The sequence below is a fragment of the Pyrus communis genome, chromosome 11, assembly GCF_041283825.1.
Source record: "Pyrus communis isolate YQ-2024b chromosome 11, ASM4128382v1, whole genome shotgun sequence".
In the NCBI taxonomy this organism is placed as follows: Eukaryota; Viridiplantae; Streptophyta; class Magnoliopsida; order Rosales; family Rosaceae; genus Pyrus; species Pyrus communis.
The window spans coordinates 1,823,035-1,850,076 of NC_142575.1; the positions used below are offsets into that span (position 1 = coordinate 1,823,035).

Here is a 27,042-nt window from a genome sequence, read left to right on the forward strand (position 1 = left end):
TTTCTTAAGGTACCCTAAAAAAAAATTTATGTAGACTATCCTAATTTAATTTTATGAATATTTTAACCTAAAAATATTTAGGTTGCAAAAAATATTGAAAAATCATTAAACCGACATAATGAAACTTGTGGTACACTACGAAAGAATATGACACATAAAATAAAACTTTTAATTACATTAGACGTTGGACTTAAGTTTGGACTATTAGATATATTTTTTTACCGTTGGATTTGATCAACTTAGATCTTCACCTTTTGATTCAATTAATTTATAAATATAAACTTTAAAAAAAAAATACATATATTCTGGGTCACCCACTAACCCAATGGGGAATTTTGGGCTACATTTGCCCCCAAAAAATGAGTTTTGAGTTTTTAACTCATATTTGGCCTAAGGATTTGAGCAAGTTTAGAGATGCTCTAAGATACCTAAAAATGAAGTTATCCAATTAACATAAAAGGATTGTTTATCCCATACCCAATCATTTACATCCTCATTTCTTCATATTCTCATACCATGTAAATAAATATGTCCTTGAGGAGTTTAAAACCAATATAATTTGGAATGGATTTTAATTAGAGTTTTGTTAGTAGAACGATTATGATGTAAACATAACAATTAGCGAACTTAAGAGCCATTCACTCGTTGTACGAGTTGTTGAGCCACTTTGTGTGATTGGAGTTTGCCTCATTCTCATAATGTCCGAAATACAGGGTGATAAGTCACATGTTATTATACAAGTCGAAGAATTTTTTTTATTTTTTTTATTTTTTCAATTATCCTTCAAATTGTATAATAAGTTAATAACATGTGGTGTATCGCCCCATATTCCAGGCACACTGAAAAATCTTTTATCTCTTTGGTGTAAACCAACTTCAGGTTTGCTCCAAGGTGAATTAAGGGTTTTATTTTCCCCTTTGTATTCCATTAGGAATGAAACTTTTCCAAGTATGAAACACACTAAACATGAAAAATGTTATTATTTAGCATATTCTCATGCCCTCTTTCAACGAATATAATATATGTTTCGTAGAAATTTCTTAAGACTTGATAGAAAGTTGGCGTAAACTATGTGAGAATGACAACAAGACAAATACAATTCCCCAAACGCACTAAAAGTCCAAATTAGATACGAAGAGATAATATAAATTTCATAAACAAGATAAAAGATTACTTACGTACTTATCAAAATTAGGATATGGATAAATATGATGACATGGATAAAAGCCAAATCTTTTGAATTAAAAGCCGACCATTATCTAGATCACCAACTTTCCCTTGTTCCTATACATGAAGCGATACGATGTTTCCTGATCTACCCTATTCTGTTTTCATGGCATGGTTTCAGGCCCTCCTTTTATACCAGTTAAAACTATTTCTTAGGCTTTTCTACTGCAATTGTAAGGGCAGTGTACGTAGCTGAACCAGTTCTAAGCGTTCACTCTTACACCCAGAGTCTTGTGTTTGATTTCTGTCACACGAAGATACTTGAACCGGGAAACTATGGCAATACAGTTGCGATGTTGGATCGTATGCTTGTTACAATTAGTGTTACTAGTTAGCGTTGCACTGACAAATGGCACAGATGCTAGTACGGATCCGCCCATTCATTGTGGCTCTCTCAGCAGACGTAGTTTTGAACCAGGGTTCATATTTGGCACAGCTTCGGCATCCTATCAGGTCAATTCCTGTCGGAGGTTACTGTCTTCTGCTTTATACAAGTACTAGGTTTTATTTTTGTTTCAATTAGCATCCATATGCATGAATATCGGCATCGATCTCTTCGTTGTATCGATTTCTAAGTTGTGTCTCTGTCCGTGTGTGAAATTATTTCAGTTCGAAGGTGCTGCAAAAGAAGATGGTAGAAGACCGAGCATATGGGATACCTACACGCACGCCCATCCAGGTCTCTCTAGTTAATTAATTACCAATTAGTTAAAATTATGAATATATTGAGCTACTATTATTTGGTGAAATTGAATTCATTCATTCCAAATAAAAATGTACGTAAATGCAGAAAGAATTGTAGATTGCAGCAACAGAGATGTTGCAGTTGATCAATATCACCGCTATAAGGTTAAATAATCACAGAGGCCGTGGTGCTTTTGCAACCGTCTTCTAAGGAGTATTGGGGTCTGATGAGGGGAAAGTACAGCACCTAAATCATACATTGCGACATTAAGCCTCAGAACATACTTCTAGATGTGTCTTACACAGCAAGAATTTCCTACTTCGGATTGGCAAAGAAAAATCAAACTCGAGTTGGCTGGAGTTTGTTCCGAAGAGGAAGAACCCTCTGATTGGATGATAAAAGTTAATATTTTATATAGGGCATCTTCCTTATCATGAATGCGAATGATAATGCAAAAGTATGATTCACAATACTGCGTTTACCAGCCCTTACAAACAAGGACGAAGTGGACGAGGGCATCATTAAACAAGAAAATCATAAATTAAAAAGCCATAATAATTTACTAAGGGTGTGCTATCCACACATTCCTTTTAGTTTTTGTCCTTCTATATTCTTTAATTCATTTTCAAACTTACAGCCGAAAATTGAAAACAATATAGAAATGGTAAAATGGGTGTGTGGATGGCACCGCCATTTACTGAACAAAATACTTATATATTATACACATAGGATTCATATGTAATTTGGAGAAATTATAGAATAAAAAATCTCCAAAATCTGGAAGCTAAATTCTAAATTGCAATGCCCAAAACAAACTAATGAAGTAAATTCATACAAAATACCTTGTGAAGTGAAGTTTTTTAATCAAATTTTGGTACATGATTCGTTGAACCCCAATTTAATTGAGTATAATTGAAAGGGGAGGAGGAGATGATGAGGACGAGAGGACAAGAGATTGCTTGTGGAGTGAAGTTTTCGTATCAAAATTTGATAGTTGATTCATTGAATCCCAACTTGTTTTTCAAACCCCCAATTGAGTTTGGTTGAAAGGGGAGGACGAGAAGACGAGGACAAGAGGCTGTTTGGTGGAGACGTGAGTTTCGTGAGGAATTGGGGTTAAAGAAACGTGAGACGTTTGGAACCAAAATTAGAGATGCTCTAATATACCTGAAAATGAAGTTATCCAATTAACATAAAGGGATTGTTTTGTTGGATATATGTCAACAATTTATGATAAACTTATATATGCTAAGAATAAATGCGAATAAATGTATTATAGAGAATAATCAAAATAAAATAATATTTAAGCAAATGAACAGAAGATCGAGGCTTGTGTGCCGCAATGTCCTTGAAATAGAAATTTCGTCCCTACTCAGTACTTGAAATTTCGTCCCTACTCAATGCTTGTAGTTCTACAGACGTCTGCTTTGCCAGGATTCAACAATCTAAGTTAGAATTCCAGCACCGGAAAACTAGACTTCTAACGAATTTCTTTGTGGTACTCTTAGTATGCTTGGTATGTAAGAATTGATGATTTTTCAGTGAGTTGAATGATATGCAGATACATGTATTGATAGTGAGCATATGTACTCTGTTCGCAACATACATGTTTTTGGGAGGCGACTGTTCATCGCAAAGGGTGAGTTGCTCCATATTTTTCTTAGATATTTTCATACGCTCTCAGACTTCATCCGAAAAGATGAGTTTGTTCATATAAAAAAATAATTTAATTAAATTCAAAATTAAGTAAAAATAAATAATTAAAGAATTTAATCATTAGAGCCCAAAGCTCAAGACCCATCTTTTGATAATAAATTATATATTAATGATCAAGTAATTAGTACACCCCAAAGCCCAACCCTAAGGGTCAACCCAATTTCATTCTCCATGGTTCATCACTTCAATCACTATCTATAAGGGACAAAACCTTATAAAATGAGGAAACCTTTTGGTAGTGACCAATATGAGACATTGAAATTTCTACTCAAAATTCCAACATGTTTATCCTATACCCAATCATTTACATCCTCATTTCTTCGTATTCTCATACCTAAATAAATATGTCCTTGAGTTTAAAACCAATAGAATTTGGAATGGATTTTAATTAGGGTTTTGTTAGTAGAACGATTGTGATGTAAACCTAACAATTAGCCAACTTAAGAGCCATTTACTCATTGTACGAGTGGTTGAGCTACTTGTGTGATTAGACTTTGCCTCATTCTCATAATGTTTGAAATATGGGGTGATAAGCCGCATGTTATTATACAAATGGAAGAATTTTTTTTTTCAAGTGTCCCTCAAATTGTATAATAAGTTAATAATATGTGGTGTATCACCCTGTTTTTCAGGGACACTGAAAAATCTCTCATCTCTTTGGTATAAACCAACTTCAGGTTTGCTCCAAGGTAAATTAAGGGTTTTATTTTCCCCTTTGTATTCCATGAGGAATGAAACTTTTCCAAGTATGAAACACACTAAACATGAAAAATGTAGGGCCTATTTGGTATCCTATTTGAAAAATTTTATCATTTTTCAAATTTCTTAAAAACAATTTTATTTAAAATTCAAAAACTTGATTGGTTTGTGATTTAATTTTTTTTTAAATCTTACGACTTAAACTAGACAAAGAAACCTAAAAAGAGGGGGTCGCAGGAGCAGGAAATAAAGTAAGAGATAATTGAAGGAAAGAGAAAGAAAAGAGAGGATCAGATGAGATAGAAAGGAAGAGAAGTGACAGAAATAACCGAGAGAATGAAGAGAAGGGATTAAAGGAAAAACAAAAAAGGTAAAAAAAAAAAAAAAAAAAAAGAGGAGAGAAAGAAGAAAAGAGATGATAGATTTGGAGTGAGAGGGGATGAGAGAGAGAAAAGAAAGGAGTGAGTTTAAGTTTAAAAACTCACTTTTTGTTGCAGTCATATTTAGAATAGGAATGTAATTGTGTAAATCTTAGTAGATATGAGAATATATCTTATATTCCTATTAGGAGTTGATTACCTATTAAATGTTGTAATCCTAAAGGGAAAGGTTTTTACCTATCAAACACACCTCACAATTAAATCACTCCCTTCTCCCTTAATACCGCTGGCCCTTCTCTCTCTAAACCCTAAGATCGTTCAATCAAATAAGCCTACAACACGTTATCAGCACGCTCTTACCAGAAGCTGAGGAATTAATGAATCGTATGAGAAGGATATCTTCTACAAAATTCAAAGGCTTATATTTATTTTCTGCTAATTAGGTACGTTTAAAATAAAAAGAAGATATTTGAAACGTCCACGAAGCATGAAAACATTCCCTATGATGCATAAACCCCTCTATATTTATATTTTTCTTACGATATATATATATATATATATATATATATATATATATATATATATTGTATGTAATACCCTGAAAATTTAAATATATGAATTTGATATTCATAATTATGAATAGGGTTATTATACCAAATGGTCCCTGAGATTTGCATGATCAATAGAAATGGTCTCTGAGATTCAAAATCAATAGAAATGGCCCCTGAGATTGTCCACCATCCATGATTTTGTTCCTTTCGTTAAAAACTCTTTGGGCAATTTTCAAAACTTCGTAACTCAATTGATTCTTAATCAAATTTGACCCATAATATATCAAAATGAAGATAAGAAAGTGTAGAACAAGATTATACCTATTTGGAAGCCCAATGATTGCTGGAGATGGCTGGAAAATAGCCTGAAAGGTGACTGGTCAACAGGAAAACTAGAAAACACGCAAGAAACTTAGTAAACTTTACATATTCATAACTTCTTCAATACTTAACCAAATCGAGTGATTCAAAAACAAAAAATCATACTTATCAACGAGACGAAGAGAATAGTATCTTTCTTTACTACTAACTCGCCATGGTTTGGTTAGAAAATTGCTCGAAAGTGGCTAACTCGAAAATGGTTAGCCACTTTCGAGCCGTTGTCCAACCAAACCACGGCTAGTTAGCCTTCGAAAAAGGTACCATTCTCTTCATCTCGTTAAGAACTATTATTTTCATTTTTGAATCATTCGATTTGGTTAAGTATTGAAGAAGTTATGAACGTTTAAAATTTACCTAGTTTCTGGTGAGTTTTCCAGTTTTCCCGCAGACTAGTCACCTTTCAGGTTATTTTTCGGTCATCTCCAACAACCATTGGGCTTCCAAATGGTATAATCTTATTCTACACTTTCCTATCTTCATTTTGATATATTATGGGTCGAATTTGGTTAAGAAACGATTGAGTTACAAAGCTTTGAAAATTACCCAAAATCATTTTTAACGGAAGGACCAAAATCATGGATAGTGGACAATCTCAGGGACCATTTATATTGATCATGCAAATCTTAGGAACCATTTTGTATAATAACCCTTATGAATATGTGGAGAAAATAAAAAATAAATCAATTTATTGTTATGAATTTCGAACGGGGAAAATGTGAATTCCCGCTTCCGGATTTTATTATTATTTATGTCGTATAATTTTTTGTTAAGTGAAAAATAACGAAAATGCCCCTAGTTGATTACCGTAATTATATGACGAAGTATTTTTATCGTCATACATTTTATCATATTTCTTGGCATATTTGAATAGAGATCAATCTCACGAACGCGTAGGCGTAAACTGTTTGTGAAACGGAATTATAACGAAGAAGTTATTAACGTTCAAAGTCGGTGGCATTTTAGTAAATTTAACCTTCACTCTAGAAGGCTCCAGATTTTCTGGAGCAATATGATGGAGCCATGTGGATGGCTGGGATTAGGAGTGGAGGAAAGAAAGGAGAGAGATGGACGGAAAAGAAATGGGGGAGGAAGGAGGGAAAAGAGAGAAGAAGAAGTGGGGGAAAATTGGGTTTCTTGACCCGTGTGAATCGGCCGACGGAAACCATGAAACCCGGTGGTTTCCTAGCCAATTACTGGTGAACTAAGCTAAGAAAACACCTGGGAAACATCTCAGAACCCTCCCTCTTCTATTTCCACCCAAAATTTGATGAAATTTGGTTGTAGTGTGGTGCAAAAACCACTGTGGGTGCCGCGAGAGAACCTTGCCCGAGATCAACCATTTGTGCAACTATCTCTTTTAATTACCACCACCAAAACACTCTTCTAGAGGCCAGGAACAAAGCCCAAACAGTTTTAGGGGCGGTGGTGTTGCAAATTGGACGAATTGAAAAACACTCATTTCTAGTTCAGGGGGTTCGAGGCAAATTGGGGGTTTTCCCGACCAAACTGGACTTGGCCACATGTATAAAACTTGCTCTACTCATTGAGATCTTCATTTCTGTGAAATTTGGTAATTTTTTGAAATAGTTAAATTTTCTGGCGAATCGGGGCGGCCGAACGCCACCCGTGGTGAAGCGTGCGACAGTGTGTGGCCAGTGAGCCGACACTGTCTTTTTATGCAGATTCTGATATTTTAAATCTGTAATTGGTACCCAAGTGATGTAATTCGATTGTGAAAGCTAATGTTGAATATTTCTGTTACTAGAATATTTTCGGAAATGGATAAAAGAATAAATTGTGAACTACGAAAGGCTTGATCCCGCTCAAGGGTACATAGGCAGTCTAATAGAGTTAGATGCAGCCTTAATTTAAAAGAGAATTAATCTTTAGTTGGAAAATTGGATCTAAGAGAAGAAAAATGGTGATAAATTGGAAATATAATCGTTTGATGTGGTAAGTAAATTATGGTTATAGATTTTGTGAGGGATGAAGGAATTTAAATAAAGAATTGTGTTTCATGGTAATTGAATAAACAAGAGTTTAGTTTGAGCCTATCACCGATATGTTTGTCCGAAATAAATATTTTGGGACGGGGTGTTACAAATGGTATCAAAGCAAATGATCCTGCTCTACAATATGCAATATTCTCGAGTTCTTATTGGTGTGAATTATGATATGCATTGTGGTTGCATGATTTCATAATTTTTGTGAATAAAGTGGCATTCATGTGATATATATATATATGTGTGTGTGTGTGTGTGTGTGTGTGTGTGTGTGTGTGATACATATATGATTTGTATTGTGTTTGTGGTGCAATTTCAATGGCGATTATGGAATTTAGTTAGTGGGAATTATGATTTGCATTGATATTGCATTATTCCCTAAGTTCTTTGAATGATGAGGAAGTTATGTGTAATATATATATATATATATATATATTGTAAATCATCATGAAAGGAAGTGAATTGGATTGATAATATGTTATGCACTATGGAATTTGAACGTTAAAGTGATTTTGAAAATGTGACAAGTAGATGGAAAAGTCGTATTATACCCGTGTCATTGAGAAATGTTGAATTGGACGGAAAAAACCCGTGGGTATTGATTTGGGCAAAAAGGCCTATGGATGTCGATTTGGGCATGATAGCCCATGCAATGGGAAAAATGTTTAGTTGGGAAGAAAAAGGCCTGTGGATGTTGAATTAGGCGAAAAAGGCCCATGGATGTTGATTTGGGCGTGATAGCCTATGGAATGGGAGAATATGTGATTTGGGAAAAGAGGCCTGAGGATGTGTGATTGGGCAAAGTGGTCCCGTGAATTATGAATTGGGCAAAATGACCCAAAAAATGTGAAGGAATGGTTTAATGGGCACAAAGACGCAATGTTTGCTGGAGAAAAGCTCCATGTGTGGGCTATGAGAATGAATTATTGAAGTGGTAAAGATGCGTGATGTGTATTGGCCAGGTATATTACAATATTTTACAGCCTACTAGTCACTGATTAAGATAAAAAGAAAATGGTGGTGAAATTATTGTTTTGACAATGATAAGTATGGCTAGAAATGTTAAAATCTTTTGACCAATGATAATTATGATTGGAAATTTTAGTATTTATTAAAGTTATGATGATTTATCGAACCGGAATGAAATCATAAACTGAGGGTATAATTTGTCCATTATAATTGGAATGGTGGAAAGACCATGAAGATTTCTTCATTTATTATTGGTGGATATGAATGAAATTATGGAATGAGATTTTGAGTTCATTTAATATAAACCATTTCCCAGTTGTGGTTTTTTTCGTTGGATGAAAAGAATTGATGGACAAAGTTTGTAATTACAAATTTGATTAGTTTGGTCGACATAGTCATGAATTGTTGTTGTTGGATTTCGTATTGCAAACAGAACTGATGAAGTGCATATATTCTCATGACATATTTTTAGGGTGTTTACCCCTAGCGGCCGAACCCACTAGGAGTGGCCAACCCTTACCCCCCCTATTTTTCTAGGTTTATGGTTTAATTTTGAACAATTTTTCTAAGTGCTTGGAATAATTTGTTTGGTTTTGGTTTGTTTTGAATTATGGATTGTTATTTGAATGGATATTATTTTCTCGAATTGCTTAATTGAATGAATGGAATTATATTTATGCATGTGACCAATTCAATCAATTTATTTCTAGGTGTGTCTAGTGGGAAAGTTAGTTGTTTGGCAGATAATGCAACTACACACACCATTTTGCATGAATGACACTGTTTTACTAACTTAATACCCAACAAAGCTCATTTGACAACTTTCTCAGGCCCATCCAACCTGATTGAAGGATACGGAAAGGCCTGTATCATGTTATCCAATGGTACTATCTTGGCTATTAAGGACGCACTATATTCTCCACGTTCCGGTAGAACGTTGTTGAGTTTTAGAGATATTCGAGATAATCAATATCATCTTGAAACCACTGAAGATAATGGTTCTGAATTTTTTTGTATCACTTCATACGAATATGGCCAGAAGCATATGCACGAGAAGTTGGAATGTCTACCGAGTGGGTTGTACATCACAACCATTCGCAACATAAAAGCCCACAATGTGGGCGACCCTGTGCTTGAGTTCCAGGAAACTTTGTTGCTTTGGCATGACCGTTTGGGACATCCTGGACGTGACATGATGCGCCGTATCCTCAAACCTTCATACGGGCATAAGTTACATCCTTATGTTGGACTCCCACCATGCAAATCGTGTTCTTTAGGGAAGTTGAACACTGAACCCTCATATACAAATATTATTCACTACCCCCCTAAATTTCTTCAAAGGATTCTAGGGGACATTTGTGGACCTATCCAACTAACCTGCGGACCATTTAGATACTTCATGGTGTTGGTTGATGCATCGACACGATGGTCACATGTTTGCATGTTATCTACATGCAACGTCGTGTTTGCTAAACTCCTAGCTCAAATCATTAAGCTAAGGGCTCACCACCCTGATTATCCAATTAAGTTGATTTGATTGGATAACGCTAGAGAGTTTACGTCACAGACTTTTGACGATTATTGCATGTCAGTAGGGATTAATGTGGAACATCCTGTACCCCATGTTCACACCCAAAACTACCTGGCAAAGGCTTTCATAAATCGCCTTCAATTGATAGCTCGGACTTTGGTTATGAGAACCAAACTGCTGGTATTTGCCTGGGACTATGTCATATTGCACGAAGCTATGTTGGTCTGCCTGAGGCCCACCGTTACTTAACCACATTCACCGTTACAATTGGTTATTGGATACGAGCCTGACGTCTAGCATTTACGGGTGTTTGGGTGCACCATTTATGTGCCAATAGTGCCGCCACTACGTACCAAAATGGGTTCTCATAGAAAAATGGGAATCTATGTCGGTTATGATTCGCCATCAATTGTTCGCTATTTAGAAACCTTGACAAGAGATCTCTTTACTGCACATTTTTCGGATTGTCACTTTGATGAGATAGTTTTCTCATCGTTAGAGGGAGATAAGCATGTTAACGTTCCTGTAGAACGCAAAGAATTGTAGTGGTATGTTCCCACTATGTCTCATTTAGATCCCCGCACTGCCCAGTCTGAAACTGAGGTGTGACAAATTATAGATCTTCAGAGGATTGCTCAAAGTATGCCAAATGCTTTTAATGATCTAGCAAAGGTGAAAAGATCACATATACCCGCTGTAAACGCACTTGCAAGAATATATGTACCCCAAGTATGTCAACAACACGCCTAGGAAGGTAGAATTGTCCCTGAAGGTAGGGAGGCTGCACCTTCCACGTGGCAAGGTACATTGGTGTTTAGCCAACCATCTGCTCCGACCCTGAAGTGTGGCAAACCCCTTAGTTTAAAGGATTCACAACCCCGGAAGAGGAAAATGACACCAACTAGTGACCCTAGTTTGAATCCAACCATCGCTCACTCATCTGTTCCAACGCATGAGGTTATTTTAGATTACGATGATACTTTAGACAAAACATGTCGGCCTTCCGAGAATCGCGAGATTTCGGTCCACTACGTAGTATTGGATGAGGTTTGGAATATGAATAAAATGATCGTCGACGATGCATTTGCGTACTCAGTAGTTACTGACATCATACTTAACGATGACATTGAACCATGCCAACGTAGAACCGATTGGTCAAACTGGAAACAAGCAATCCAAGTCAAACTCGATTCGCTCGCAAAACGTAAAGTGTTTGGACCTATCGTTCTTACACCACCACGTGTGAAGCCCGTTGGCTACAAGTAGGTTTTTGTGATGAAGCGTAATGAGAAGAATGAAATAGTGCGATACAAAGCATGCCTTATAGCCCAAGGCTTTTCTCAGCGCCCTGTGATTGATTATGAGGAGATGTATTCTCCCGTAATGGACATTATAACACTCCGCTACCTTATCAGTTTGGTAGTTTCTGAAAAACTAAATATGCAGCTTATGAACGTGGTAACGACGTATCTTTATGGGGATCTAGATATAGAAATATACATGAAAGTTCTAGAAGGATTTCCATTGACTGGTTCAAATAGTTTTAAACCACGGAACATTCTCTCAATTAGGTTGAAGATGTCACTCTACAGATTGAAACAATCCGGACGGATGTGGTAACCGTCTGAGTGAATATTGACAAGTTAGGGTTATGTGAACAATAAATTATGTCCATGCGTGTTCATACAAAAGTCACATTCTGGATTTGCAATCGTTGCAGTTTATGTCGATGACATGAACTTTATCGAGACTTCCGCAGAACTTGAGGAAATTGTTGCACACTTGAAATCGAAATTTGAGATGAAGGATCTTAGGAATACTCTATATTGTCTCGACCTGGAGATTGAGCATTGTTCGGATGGAATCCTAGTACATCAATCGAACTACACCCAAAAGGTGTTGTGACGTTTTAAAAAGGATAAAGTGAAGCCTTCGAGTACACCTATAGTCGTTCAGACTCTAGATGCTAAACGAGATCCCTTCCGTCAAAGAAGGATGAGGAAGAGATTTTGGAACCCAAAGTTTCTTACCTAAGTGCAATTGGGGCTTTATTATACTTGGCTCAATGCACTAGACCCGGCATCTCCTTCGTTGTTAATCATTTGGCTAGATATAGCAATGCGCCCGCACGCAGGCACTGGAATGGTGTTAAAGATATTTTCTGCTACCTTAAAGGTACTACGGATTTGGGTTTGTTCTATACTCGTAAATCTCTCAGTGTTGTCGCCCCATATGGTTCTCGGATTGATTCTCGCCTTGTTAGTTACACAGATGCTGGATATCTGTCTAACCCACATAAGACACGTTCTTAAACGGGTCATGTCTTTACTGTTGGAGACATCGCTATATCTTGGAAGTCTACCAAGCAAACGCTAGTTACGACTTCGTCGAACCATGCTGAGATTCTAGCCCTGCATGAAGCATCACGTGAGTGCTTTTAGCTGAGAAAAGTTATGGAACACATTCAAAGCACTAGTGGTCTTACATCAGTCATTGACCTTCCCTACGACGATCTTTGAAGACAATGCAGTATGTATCGAACAGTTAAATAAGGGATATATCAAGGGAGACAACACCAAGCACATAGCGCCAAAATTCTTTTACTCACACCAGCAGCAGTAGAATCAGAAGATTAAAGTCAAGCAAATCCATTCCCAAGACAACCTGGCTGATTTTTTCACAAAGTCATTGCCCAAGTCTACTTTTCAGAAGCTCGTCCAAAGAATCGGTATGCGTAAATTATCTGAGTTGAATTGCTTGTAGTTCTCTTATTTAGAAGTTATGTCTAACTCAGGTGGAGTATCTAGAAGCATACTCACATGATCTTATGTACTCTTTTTCCTACGATTAGGAGCATTTTTCCCACTGGGTTTTTGCTACCTAACGAGGTTTTAATGAGGCACCCATCCTAAGATGATTATACTCCGTTGAGTTCACTACCTTCGTCCTGGTTGATGTTTGTTTTAGACATTATTCATACTTCTCACTTTTCTCCTTAGTCTATGAGTTTTCCCCATGTCGTAGTTGTTACCTTAGCGAGGTTTTGTGAGTTTTACTACAAATGCATACTTCACTTAAAATTTGAGACTCGCGATCATTCATTGTGCCGATAACTTAATCAACTATTCTATATTATTTGCTGAAGATCTGATGCGATGGTTGGTTGAGTATTTACACACTCAAGGAGAATGTTGCAGTCATATTTAAAATAGGAATGTGATTGTGTAAATCCTAGTAGATATGAGAATGTATCTTATATTCCTATTAGGAGTTGATAACCTATTAAATGTTGTAATCCTAAAGGGAAAGTTTTTTAGCTATCATACTACTATAAATAAAGGCACAATGAGGGTGAATCAAACACACCTCACAATTAAATCACTCTATCTTCTCCCTCAATACTGTCGGCTCCTCTCTCTCTAGACCCTAAGATCATTCAATCAAATAGGCCTACAACACTTTTTATGTTTTTAGATAATAGACTATATTTTTGAGTTAGTCTTGAGTTTAGTTTTTGAAAATAGTCATACCAAACAAGTTTTTAAGACCTAAAACTTGAAAATTGTTTTTGAATTTAAAAAGTTAGATTCAAATAGAGTACCAAACATGCCCGTAATTATTTAGCATATTTTCATGCCCTCCCTTAACTAATATAATATATGTTTCTTTGAACTTTATTAAGACTTAAAAGAAAGTTGAATTGACAAAATGTTCGCGCATAAACTATGTGACAATGACAACAACACAAATACAATTCACGAAACGCACTAAAAGTCCAAATTAGATACGAAGAGAAAATATAAATCACAACCCTTGAACACACAACCTTTGAAGCATCTTCTTTTGCCCAAGAAAATCTATTATTCCTACATGTAAATAAAATCACGGGTACATGTATATCAAGAAAACAAGAAATTGAAAAGTGTTAGGTATATGGAAGATGGAAGAATCATAAACAAGTAGAAACTTCACTAAATTATTTAAGTTTGGATTTTATTTTTTAAAAGGGTGTAAAAATAAATTTACATTTTTAATTGGGTTTGGGAGGGTAATTTGGGTAATAACTTTAGGTTAAAGAGATAATAATTCTTTAATTAAAAATAATAACTGTTTACAGAGTAAGTTGAGTGTAGAAAGATATTACATGTGTTCAAATAAAATTTCTCATTTCACAAACAAGATAAAAGATTACTTACGTACTTATCTTAATTAGGATATAGATAATAGAAAACTTCAATTTAATCCTTGGCAAAGATCACTTTTAGATCAAAACCATGAGTAAGATCAAAATCTAATTTTAGTCCCTTAATACATTAATAACCCCATTTATTAATTATATTTTGATTTTGTAATTGTTTCTCTTTTTCTTCCTAATTTTTAATGTATTAATTTTATTTCATTATAATTTTCATAATATATTTTGTTGTAAACATTTAGATAAACTAATTTTTGTTATACAATATATTTCGATGTACTTTATCTTATTCATTTAGGTACATTAAATTCATTATAATACATTTCGGTGCTTAGATTTAGGTACACACATTTCGGTACATATATTTCGATACAAACATTTAAGTACATTACCTCAATATAATACATTTTGGTGCATATATTTTGGTACACACATTTATGTACATTAATTTAATATAATACATTTCGGTATATATATTTCGGTACATACATTTCGGTACTAACATTTAAATACATTAATACATTTAGGCACACACATTTCGGTACTAACATTTAGGTACATTAATTGAGTCTTCCAAGTTTGATTATCTAGATCACCATACGTCCCCTTATTCCTATATATGAAGCCATGCGACGTTTCCTGATCTACCCCATTCTGTTTTCTTGGCATGGTTTCAGGTCCTTCTTTCATACCAGTTAAACTGTTTCTTAGGCTTTTCTACTGCAATTGTAAGGGCAGTGTGCGTAGCTGAACTAGTTTTGAGTGTTCACTCTTACACTCAGAGTCTAGTGTTTGATTCTTATCACACGAAGATACTTGAACCGGGAAACCATGGCAATACAGTTGCGATGTTGGATCGTATGCTTGTTACTTTTAGTGTTACTAGTTAGCGTTGCCTTGACAAATGGCACAGATGCTAGTACTGATCCGCCCATTCATTGTGGCTCTCTCAGCAGAAGTAGTTTTGATCCAGGGTTCATATTTGGTACAGCTTCGGCATCCTATCAGGTCAATTCATTTCGGAGGTTACTCTGTCTTCTGCTTTATATAAGTACTAGGTTTTATTTTTGTTTCAATTAGCATCCATATGCATGAATTTCGGTATCGATCTCTAAGTTGTGTCTATGTCTGTGTGAAATGACTTCAGTTCGAAGGTGCTGCAAAAGAAGATGGTAGAGGACCAAGCATATGGGATACCTATACGCACACCCATCCAGGTCTCTCTCGTCAATTAATTACCAATTATTTAAAATTATGAATATATTGAGCTACTATTATTTGGTGAAATTGAATTCATTCATTCCAAAGAAAATTGTACGTTCTCATATAATATATTTTTTTGGTTAAATGCAGAAAGAATTGTAGGTGGCAGCAATGGAGATGTTGCTGTTGATCAATATCACCGCTATAAGGTTAAATAATCACAGAATTTTGGAGCTTATGGAAACACATGAAACTGAAAAACAAGAACCTTCACTTTGAGCTTCTTTCTTTTAAATTTTTTTTTTTAAATTTTTTTTTTATATAGGAAGATGTGAGGATTATGGAGGATATGGGGTTGGATGCTTATAGGTTCTCTATCTCGTGGTCCAGATTGCTACCAAGTAAGTTGATTCACCGACTCATCGTATTTTTTTAATTTTTTTTAATACAAATACATACATTTATACAACGGAGTTTGAAAATAAATTGGTAGTGAAATTTGTCATTTTCGAGATTTAAACTTAAAAATTCTCACTTACAAATAAAAAGGAATATCGTTAAACTGTAATAGTAAGTAGCGTGAATCATTGTATTTGGTTGGGAGTCTTGAGACCAATCATCAATATTATTGTACATAACAATTGATTTTTTGTTTTCCTTTTTGGGAAAGTTTGTGTTATTTGCTTAGTTGCTTGTTTTGACTAAACATTAGGTGGCAAGTTAAGTGGCGGCGTGAACCAGAGGGGAATCACATATTACAATAATCTCATCGATGAACTCTTACACAATGGTGACTTCTCTACTTTATTTACATATCAAATAAAAATACTGTCACACACAAAATTTATGCAAGTAATGTTACTTTTACCACATTTTTTTACTATATTTTTATTACCTTTCGAGGTAGAGCCTACTCACATATGTGAGTCTCATCTCTATTTAAAAGGTTGTACAAATGTGATAAGAGTAACATTTTTTATCATCCAATAATCGATATATAATTAAGAATTACATGCACTGGTAAAATATTAATTTAATTGAACTTTTTATATATAGGTATAAAACCAGTTGTGACACTCTTTCATTGGGATGTTCCTGAAGCTTTGGAACACGAATATGGTGGTTTCTTAAGCCCTCATATTATGTAAGTGAACAATTTATAACTAAATGGCCATTTTCAATAAATATTAACATTTTATGATTCATACAACCGACCTATATAATGAAATAAAGTTTTTTTGTGACGGTATATATAATACATTTTAAACGTGTATATACAGCAATCATTTTAGAGACTATGCAGAGCTTTGTTATAAGGAATTTGGTGATCGAGTAAAGCTATGGACCACGTTGAATGAGCCACATAGTGTGTCAAACAGTGGTTTTGCAGTTGGGTCTCATGCACCGGGACGTTGCTCTTATTGGCAAAAGCGGAATTGTCTCGGCGGAGATTCAGCAATCGAACCATACTTGGTGACGCACCATCTCCTTCTTTCTCATGCAGTTGCTGTAAAAGTGTACAAAGATAAATATCAGGTGTATTAATTTGTTTCTTTTTGTTTTTCTTAATATGTATTAGGTCCTAATTGAGAATTCTACACAAGTTAATAGTAGTAGGTTGTACCTTTTTCTGGCTATAATCGAATTCATGTTCTTGTGTAGGCATTTCAAAAAGGTCTGATCGGAATAACATTGGATACATATTGGTTTGTTCCTGCTTCGGAGACAAAGGAAGATAAACATGCTGCATTACGATCATTGGATTTTATGTTCGGATGGTAAGTATATTGTTGGTTTATATATCTCAATAAAATTTGGAAGCATTTGTCGATTTGGTTTCCGAACTGGTATAGAGGTACCAATTTCCACTTTAACTTGAATTTCAATTGATTACCCCTAATCTTTTATAATTATCTAATTTCCCTCCTGACTTTTGAAAATTTTCATCTAATTATCCATTCATCTTGATCATGCGGGTAAACACATGACAACCATATGAAGGTAAAATGGATGGATGAAAAATTGGATGAAAATTTTTAAAATCCAAAGCCAAAGAGGAAATTGGCTCTTTATAAATTTTTGAGAGTAATCGGCTAAAATTTAAAGTTCAAAGGAAAATTGGCATCTCTATACAAGATTCAAGGACAAATCGACAAATATGCCTAAAGTTTAAGAATTTGATATTTCCATGATTTTGGGTAGGTATATGGAGCCATTGACAAGTGGGGATTATCCACAGAGCATGCGTTCTCTTGTTGGAAAACGATTACCAGTATTCACCAACGAAGAATCCATGTTGCTAATTGGGTCATTTGATTTTCTTGGATTAAATTATTATACTGCTAGATACTCAAGCAATGACGTACCTGATAATTCTTCCATACCTGCAAGCTACGTAACAGATTCTCACGTCAAAGTTACAAGTGAGCACAACTTGAAATTTAGCTTTTTTACTTTGACAGATATGTTCTTACCATATAATTAGATTCTAATATTCGTATATGTTGTGGCAGCTGAGCTCAATGGCGTCCCAATTGGTCCACCGGTACACATCAATATACTAGTTTTTTTTAATATTCAATTGTTTTCCATATTCAAGCATAACTCTTAAAGAACTAAACTATTTTTGTACGAGTTGCAGACTGCTTCAGATTGGTTATACGTTTACCCAAAAGGAGTTCACGATCTTTTACTCTACATAAAGGAAAAGTATAATGATCCACTCATTTACATTACTGAAAATGGTACGTAACCAATACATTTAAGCCTTAGTTATTGCATCATCAAGATTTCACATTAATGGTGTGATATACAATATGAAAAAAAAAATATTCTAGAATACTCTGGAGTATCCCATAATTTAACCGTTTTATCTTGATTTTTGTATTTTGAACATGCGGAGTATGGGATGCTAATGGTGTGCGTGATAATGCATTATATTGTAGGTGTATCCGAGTTCAATGATCCTAAATTATCACTCGAGGAAGCCCTTAATGATACTAATAGAGTTGACTTCTATTATCGCCACTTATGTTACGTTCAAGCTGCAATCAAGTAAGTGCTTATTAACAAATTAATTAAGAATATATACGGTTAGCCTTCTCATACTCTGGTTATTTAAGGGTGGTGCTCTCTACACATCCATTTTTACTTCTCACACACCCTCTTAATTTTTTGCCGTTAAATCGAATGAATTGAAAAATATTAATTAACAAAAATTAACAAGATTGTGTGAGGGTAAAAGGGGTGTGTGAAAAGCACTACCCTTATTTAATCATTACATTGGCTTGAATTTTCTGAGTTTTCGTGCTTTTTCTTTGGTGTAGAAATGGCTCCAAAGTGAAGGGATACATTGCATGGTCATTACTGGACAACTTTGAATGGGAAATAGGATACGCTGTTCGATTTGGTATCAACTATGTGGATTACAACAATGGGTTGAAAAGATATCCAAAACTCTCGGCACACTGGTTCAAAAGTTTCCTCAAGGACTCAAGAAGTGTTGCAATCTGAAATGTCAAAAACACCAAGTTTGTGTATCAAATTTGAAGATGAATTAAATAGATAATAAATGTCATTATTAAGGGGAAATTTGGAAAAATAACCAAATTTTAGACCCTATATAAAATTATAGCCACCATTTTAATTTGTGATAGTTATAATCAAAACTTGATGTAAAAGTACTCATATTACATATTTGAATATAGATGGAGAGAATTTTCCGAATTCCCACATTATTTTTTGGCAAATTGGCACCTATTTAAAAAATTAATTTTTGTTACTCTTTTTATTTCATTATTGTATGTAACCTTTAAACTACCTTGAGATGTATGCAATGTTTAACTACACCTTTGGGTGTCTTCAACCTTTAAAGTTTAGACCAAAATGAAAGCAAGAATTAAAAACAAAAAACATAAAAACAAAATTCCCTTTTTAAGTAATAAATATTTGAATTCTAATGCATGAATAATTTGAAAACACAAAGCTTTGAAAGTCAATATGTTAAACTGGCAAACATATATATAAACTTGTTGCCTCTTTTGTTCTTAAACTCAAGTAATATAAAAGCCAATAATGTAGAAATCCAAAGCAAAACATTCATAATAATGCGCTGGAACAAAGTGTAAATGGATTCTTGTAAGTTTGGCTATGGGTTGTCCCACCACATCTACTACACTTCTTCACTATCTTTTCCTGGCCCTGAGATGAGATTTTGTTTATCTTGCGTCTTCTAGATACAGCTTGTTTACTTGGAGGTAAAACAACTTTATTATGCACCTATTTCGACACACTCCGTTCACTCTTGTTTCCAATTGGCCAAATGGGCAGGCATATACTATCATAATTGCATTGGTTGTGTAGAACTGGGATCATATGTTGTATATTGATATGTTGCGACTTCAACATGCAGCAGTTGCCACTGATGGTGAAGAGAAACTACATGCAATTAGGAGTTCATCTTCAGATTCATTTAGAGGATTTGTTGAGACTATATAATGGACTCTAGTCCGGTTTTGCAGAAAGAATTTCACGTACCTAGTTAACCACGTCATCTTGTTTACAATTAATCTTCATCATATTTTATATCCCTAAGTTGCTCATGCATTGCTAATGTACTAAGATTATAAATTAATTTGGACTAACACGAAGAAGTTTATATATACCATGCATAAGATCTTGATGAATAACTTTGGTTGACATTATCATTGCTTTCATTTGACCATTTATTTATTGGCTATCAATCCTCATCCACCCGTTGTCACACTCCGATCATGAGATTCTTCCAGGATTGACACGTAACATCATCAAGTACTTGTTGAACTATCATATCTCGCTCCCAAGACATGACCAAAATCTACCAACGGTCCAATATCGTAGTAACATTTCCTTTTATTTCATGGCTGCATCTAACCTCTGTGTTAGACTGTCTACGTACCCTAGAACGGAATTAAGTCATTCGCGGTTCACCTTTTGATAAGTTTTGGCACTCTAGATGGCACTTTCAAACAGAAATAACATAGAGTTTTAGAATCATTCAATTTCTAGAACTCAACGATATGATTCACTAGGTTTCAATCTATTTAAGGAAACCATATATCGGCCAAGATTGTCACTTCTTTTTTCACAAATATCATATTGCTTTCAACCAATAGTTCCACAATTACATCAAATAATAAATTCAATGAATAAAAAATGCACAATATTAACATCTAATCACGTTAATCAACCAAAGCTCAAATATCACATCACTAAGTTTAATAAACCAACCTCCACAAGGTTTGCCATATTTCTCTACATGTAATCCATATATCCATTATCATAACCTTAAGTTACAACAACAAGAGTAACCTTGAGCAACTTCTATCCACAAGATATAGGGTTCAACGAAGATAGAGTTCCGGACCACTCAACGGAACATAACTCTAGAATGTGTATGGTCCCCAAATATGGATTAACTGGGCAAGACCACTTATGGATCCAATGTGACAAAGTAGGCAGTGACCTCCTAATGCAGATTAACTAGGAGGAGTCACCCCTAGAATGCTTATGGTCCCTCAATGCAGATTAATCAGACAACACCATAGGCAACATCTAATAGTGTGGTCCTCCAATGCGGATTAACCAGGTAAGACCACCTATGGAAGTAAACCGAATAGGCAGCGACCCCAAATGCAAATTCACTAGACAGAGTTACCCCTATGATGTGTATGGTCCCTCAATACGAATTAACCAGGCGAGACCATAGACATACCTCTTATAGTTAATTCCCAATGCAGATTAACCAGCAAAACCACCTATGAGAATAATGTAACCAGGTAGGCAGTGACTCCCCAATGTGGATTAACCAGATGGAGTCACCCCTAGAATGAGTATGGTCCCCCAATATGGATTAACGAGACATGACCATAAGCGTACACATAATAGTGTGGTCATCTGATGCAGATTAACTAGGTAGGATCATCCTTAACTACTTCTACATGGTGCACTATCCTCACCATGCATCACACGTTAAATCAACATGAATTATAATTGTTAACATACACACTATCAATCCACAAGGCAAACGAATATCTAATCACACATACGACAAGTTCTATGGAATAATTCTAACATGGTTTTAGCTCATATTTTCTTCCTAGCAATCACATATATCATTTATATCTTTTAGTAGTTCAATAAACACGTAAATTTCGGTAAGGTGTCACCCTTACACAAACCGAAGCACACATGCCCCAAAATGGCTTGCTAAACAAACTATGCCCACTAGGCTCTATCAGAAAACCAGTATGTCAATTTCAATATTTAGAAATGATTCGAAACATTTTAACCAAAAGTCAACCTTGGTCAATGTGGTCAACGCCGGGTCTAGAATTCTAAAAATTTAATTTGGAAGATCCGCACATCGAATTTTCGATCCGTAAGTTTCTAAGGTCTTTAAAGAATACGTACATAACATACTAAAAATTGGTGTCGGTCCTTCGATCAAACTTTCGTTTGCTACAATGGTCAAGTGGCAGACCTCAATGAAACTAGGTTCAAACGACGTTATTTCATCAAACAAATTTCAAAAATAGTATTAGAGTATGAAATTTAGCTTAAAAAGACTACGTGGTTTCTTGGATCATGTGTTGCCGCACGTTGCAACCAGCGGCCACGACTCGTAGGAAAATTCACCTAACTCCAAAATATCTCAAAGTACACGAAAATGAACATCTTGAGAAGATGAGTAAAGTTTGTACCTTTGTTAGATCCAAATTTTTCGGGATATGTCTAAAAGCCGTGAAAAAAGACCGAAAAATCAAGAAATGACTGATCGTCGATATGACATCACCAGTGTTCTGGCATGGTGAACTTGGGTTGTGCTTTTCTCCTGGGGTCGATGAGAGTCAGATGATGGTGGTAGATAATGTTAGAATTTGCAGGAATGAAGAGATCGTCACCGTGAGCTTTGGGAATCCAACGAGTTTGCAGTGAAACATGGACCAAAACCCGTCGAATTTGGGTGGGAATGAAAGCTAGGAGGTTGCTGAGTAGCTTACAGGTGGTGGATCGATGTGATTCACCGGAAAAATCATAAAAAAAAAGGAGTTTTAATGAAAAGCCCATGGTACTGTTCATTTTAACGAAAAACCACATTTTTACACTAAAAAGTCAATCCTGGTACTATTCACTTTACCTTTTATTTTTTCCTTATCATTAAAACTCAAAGTTTTCAATCCTTTTTTATTAGTTTTCCTTAAACAAAAATTGATGGAAATGGCATCGGAATTTTTGCAGCAATCGGATCAGAGAACTAGGTCAGAAATGGGCCACGCGTGGTAAATAGGTCGATTGGTCACCTTTCCCAAAAAGTGAGACTCGCTATTTATAGTAAGTCCCAAATTACTATTTCGAACTAATTTTCGATGTTTGTAATAAGAATATACTCTAAGCAAAGAGGAAATAGTATTTTCCATTAAAATTATGAAACTATTATTAGCACTTTAAAAATCTCATTCTATACTTTCATAAGGGTATTTTTCTTTCTAATTATAGAAAGTTTGGAGTGTCAAATAAAATTTTTTGAGTGCTGATAACAATTCCCTAAAATTATTGTACATTAGATAGTAAAAAGTTGAACCCTTTTCCTCGCGTCCCTGCTGCTTATGGAGTCAAATTTTGTTTGGCCCCCAAAATCTCCAATGCTAGCAAAGACATCAAAAGAAATGATAGTTCAACAAGGTTGCTGGTTTTGCTTTTCGATCGATGCTTTCATTTCTTTCCGGTTTAAGGTGCAGAAATTCAGAAGATTGCAGAAATTATTAAAAGTTACAGAGAATAATGAAAACAAAAAAGTGATTGAGATTCATTCCTCATTTTAAGGTAGTTTAAAGATTGTGTTTTGAGAAACCCTTATATTAAGGGTATATTAGTACTCTTACATTAAGTTTTGGTTAAAATTATTATAGAATTAGAATTGTGGCTATAAAGTTATGTGGGGATGAAAGGAAAAATTACACTTAGAGTATACTTTTAATGCTTTATATTATATATTGAAACAACATTTTTTAAACATTTAAAGAGAGACAAAAGTTAATACATGTGAAAAATGACATCATTGCCTCTTTTTTTTTATCTAGAGTGTAAGTTACAAAATTACCCTTTATAGTGGAAAAGTCTTTTTTCACACTTATATCTCTTTAACTGTTGCTCATTTCTCTCTCTTTCTCTGTTCAATAAATATTGGTTCCATTTAATTATTCAAATGAATGAATGAACTTGTGGATCTATGACCTCTACCCAGTTTACTTTCATTCCCATTCCTAGTTGGACAATTAAAGTTCCCATCTAGTTTTAATTATTTGTTAGATGGGTATAATTCCCTTCTTTTTTTCCCTTTTCAAGTTCAATGTGCCTTAAAATTGGATTGAACGATGTTCTTGTTACTTTATAGTATATGATATTCAAATCAAACATGATTTATCACAAATAACCTTCCATTGACCAATTTAAGATGAGTTTCAAATCAAACAAATTCTGAATTAGAATACTTGGCCTTTGCCTTGCTTCTCTCCCCCAGAATTCTATTGTTTTATTTCAACCTCTGTTAACGAAAAAAAAATTCTATCAAAAATTTGAATTCATAAAATGAAAAAAAAAAAAAAAAAATACAAGAACTGGATTTTGCAAATGTAAATTTATCGAACACACCTACGACTTAATAAACCAAAAGATGAATTAGATAAATTTCGTAAACATTGTCATTTATCATATACGGGTTGAATTGATTCTGCAAAAATGGTTGAAGATGGGTACTGATTATGTAAAAACGATAGAAAACGGGTTGAATTGATTCTACAAAAAACGGTCGAGGACTAGTTGAACTGATTCTGCAAAAACTGTCAATGATGGGATGAACTAATTCTGCAAAAATGTTGAACAAATTCTACAAAAATTGTCAATGACGAGTTGGACTAATTCAACAAAAGTGGTTAATGATGGGTTGAACTGTGTTGAACTAATTTTGCAAAAACGGTCAAGGACAGGTTGAACTAATTCATAACAAATGGTCGATGATGGGTTGAACTGCGGACTAGTTGAATTGATTATGCAAAAACGATCGAGGACATGTTGAACTGATTCTGCAAAAATGGTCAAGGATGGGTTGAACTGCAAGAGGACGAATTGAACTGATTTTGCAAAAATGGTTAATGACAGGTTGAACTGATTCTGCAAAAACGGTCGAAGATGGGTTGAATTGATCCTGCAAAAATAGTCGACGATGGGTTGAATTGATTCTACAAAAATGATTGAGGACAGATTGAATTGATTATACAAAAAAGGTCGATGAATGATTGAACTAATTTTGCAAAAATGACCGAGGTTGGGTTGAACTGATTCTAATAATAAATGATACAAACTAATTTTGCATATAGTTTCAAAACTGATTATGCAGAAATAATGGAGGATGAGTTGAGCTTATAGCACATTAATTTTGTTGGAGTTGTGATGGCTTAGTTCTATTAATAGCCCCAAAGCCTTAGGGGTATGGCTGGTATTTGAAAACATTGTTTCCACGTTTTTGGGTTGTACTTTAGTTGTTTTTATAGTTTTGTCTCTCATTGACATGTTTAAAAACTAGTGAAATTCTTTGAAATATAGTAAAAGCTTTTGTCCGTATATATACATCTCTCTTTAAAATTTTGTTATTTTTCCAAATTTCGCATTATTTAGAGATTTCTTAACTATATGTTTCTTAGAGATTTCTTAACCATATTTATTGACTAATATTAAGGGTATATGTTTCCAAGTTTCCCTCTTTCAACGAATATAACATTTCTTAGAAATTTCTTAACCATATAAGGCGTAAAAGAAAATTGAATTGACAAAATGTACCCACGTAAAATATGTGACAACTGACAACATGAGAAATTAAACTCACATAAAGTACTAAAAGTCCAATTTAGACACGGAGAGAAAATAAATTTCAAAATTACCCACGTCCTTATCTTAATTAGGATATGATGACTTGGATAAAAGTCAAATTTTTATCTAGATCATCACCATAGTTTCCCTTGTTGCTATATATATATGAAGCGATGCGATGTTTCCTGATCTTCCCCTTTCTGTTTTCTTTGCATGGTTTCAGGCCCTTCTCTTGTACCAATTGACTGTTTCTCTTAGTCTTTATTTTAATTTTAATTTTTGATTTTTATCATAAATGGTCTTTAAGATTGACCAACTCATCATTTTGGTCCCTCATTTTCAAAATCAATCAATGTCGTCCTTGACATTCACTATCTCACATCAATTTGGTCATTCCATTAAGATTATGTCAACTATTATGTTAGTTTGTATGTGAAACCCATAAATCCAATAAAATGGTGACGCATAGATTACACAAAATAAGTAAAAGCTTTTGTCCGTATATATAAATCTCTCTTTAAAATTTGGGTATTTTTCCAAATTTCGCATTATTTAGAGATTTCTTAACTATATGTTTCTTAGAGATTTCTTAACTATATGTTTCTTAGAGATTTCTTAACCATATTTCTTGACTAATATTAAGGGTATATGTTTCCAAGTTTCCCTCTTTCAACGAATATAACATTTCTTAGAAATTTCTTAACCATATAAGACGTAAAAGAAAATTGAATTGACAAAATGTACCCACGTAAAATATGTGACAACTGACAACATGAGAAATTAAACTCACATAAAGTACTAAAAGTCCAATTTAGATACGGAGAGAAAATAAATTTCAAAATTACCTGAGTCTTTATCTCAATTAGGATATGATGACTTGGATAAAAGTCAAATTTTTATCTAGATCATCACCATAGTTTCCCTTGTTGCTATATATATATGAAGCGATGCGATGTTTCCTTATCTTCCCCTTTCTGTTTTCTTTGCATGATTTCAGGCCCTTCTCTTGTACCAGTTGACTGTTTCTCTTAGTCTTTATTTTTATTTTGGTTTTTGGTTTTTATCACAAATGGTCTCTAAGATTCACCAACTCATCATTTTGATCCCTCACTTTTAAAATCAATCGATGTCGTCTCTAACATTCACTATCTCACATCAATTTGGTCATTCCGTTAAATTGATGTGCGGTATTGAAAGTCAGAGACCAAATTTATCTAATTTTGAAACTTAGGGACCAAAATGATGAGTTGGATTAATGTCAGGGACCATTTGCGAGTGTAACCACATGTCACCATTTCATTGGATTTGTGGGTCCCACATACAAACTAACAGAATAGTTGACAGAATCTTAATGGAATGACCAAATTGATGTGCGGTAGTGAATGTCAGGGATGACATTGATTGATTTTGAAAATGAGGGATCAAAATGATGAGTTTGATCAATCTCAATGACCATTTGTGATAAAAACACTTTTTTTTGTAATGCAATTGTAAGGGCATTGTACATAGCTGAACTAGTTTTGAGCGTTAATTCTTACACCCAAAGTCTTGTGTTTGATTCCTGTCACACCCTGAAGACACTCTTACCAGAAAACT

The 27,042-nt window shown here is 34.5% G+C and overlaps 1 protein-coding gene across 12 annotated transcripts; it reads left to right on the forward strand.

Moving 5' to 3' along the window:
- Nucleotides 1-1,236: 1,236 nt before the first annotated feature.
- LOC137742369 (beta-glucosidase 12) lies at nucleotides 1,237-19,266 on the forward strand. 12 transcript variants are annotated; one of them, XM_088680213.1, is made up of 16 exons: nucleotides 1,611-1,680; nucleotides 1,837-1,906; nucleotides 2,018-3,551; nucleotides 15,291-15,345; nucleotides 15,485-15,554; nucleotides 15,691-15,749; nucleotides 15,866-15,941; nucleotides 16,253-16,330; nucleotides 16,597-16,684; nucleotides 16,821-17,076; nucleotides 17,203-17,318; nucleotides 17,743-17,963; nucleotides 18,054-18,085; nucleotides 18,182-18,284; nucleotides 18,486-18,594; nucleotides 18,867-19,266. In XM_088680213.1, the coding sequence occupies exons 7-16, from the start codon at nucleotides 15,881-15,883 to the stop codon at nucleotides 19,051-19,053; spliced, it is 1,251 nt and encodes a 416-aa protein (XP_088536339.1). In that variant the 5' UTR covers nucleotides 1,611-1,680; nucleotides 1,837-1,906; nucleotides 2,018-3,551; nucleotides 15,291-15,345; nucleotides 15,485-15,554; nucleotides 15,691-15,749; nucleotides 15,866-15,880; the 3' UTR covers nucleotides 19,054-19,266. The 12 variants fall into 12 exon arrangements, with proteins under 12 accessions (XP_068338321.2, XP_088536334.1, XP_088536335.1 ...); XM_088680215.1 differs by having other exon boundaries at nucleotides 1,629-1,697; XM_088680209.1 differs by lacking the exon at nucleotides 2,018-3,551 and having other exon boundaries at nucleotides 1,539-1,680.
- Nucleotides 19,267-27,042: the final 7,776 nt, after the last annotated feature.

What these genes read in the sequence shown, in the direction of transcription:
- LOC137742369 (XM_088680208.1), top strand. Translation starts at nt 1,504, where the DNA reads ATGGCAATACAGTTGCGATGTTGGATCGTATGCTTGTTACAATTAGTG. An exon ending in CTACACGCACGCCCATCCAG is followed by an intron (nt 1,907 to 15,690) that starts GTCTCTCTAGTT and finishes GGTTAAATGCAG; the next exon opens with AAAGAATTGTAGGTGGCAGC. An exon ending in TTCTTAAGCCCTCATATTAT is followed by an intron (nt 16,685 to 16,820) that starts GTAAGTGAACAA and finishes GTGTATATACAG; the next exon opens with CAATCATTTTAGAGACTATG.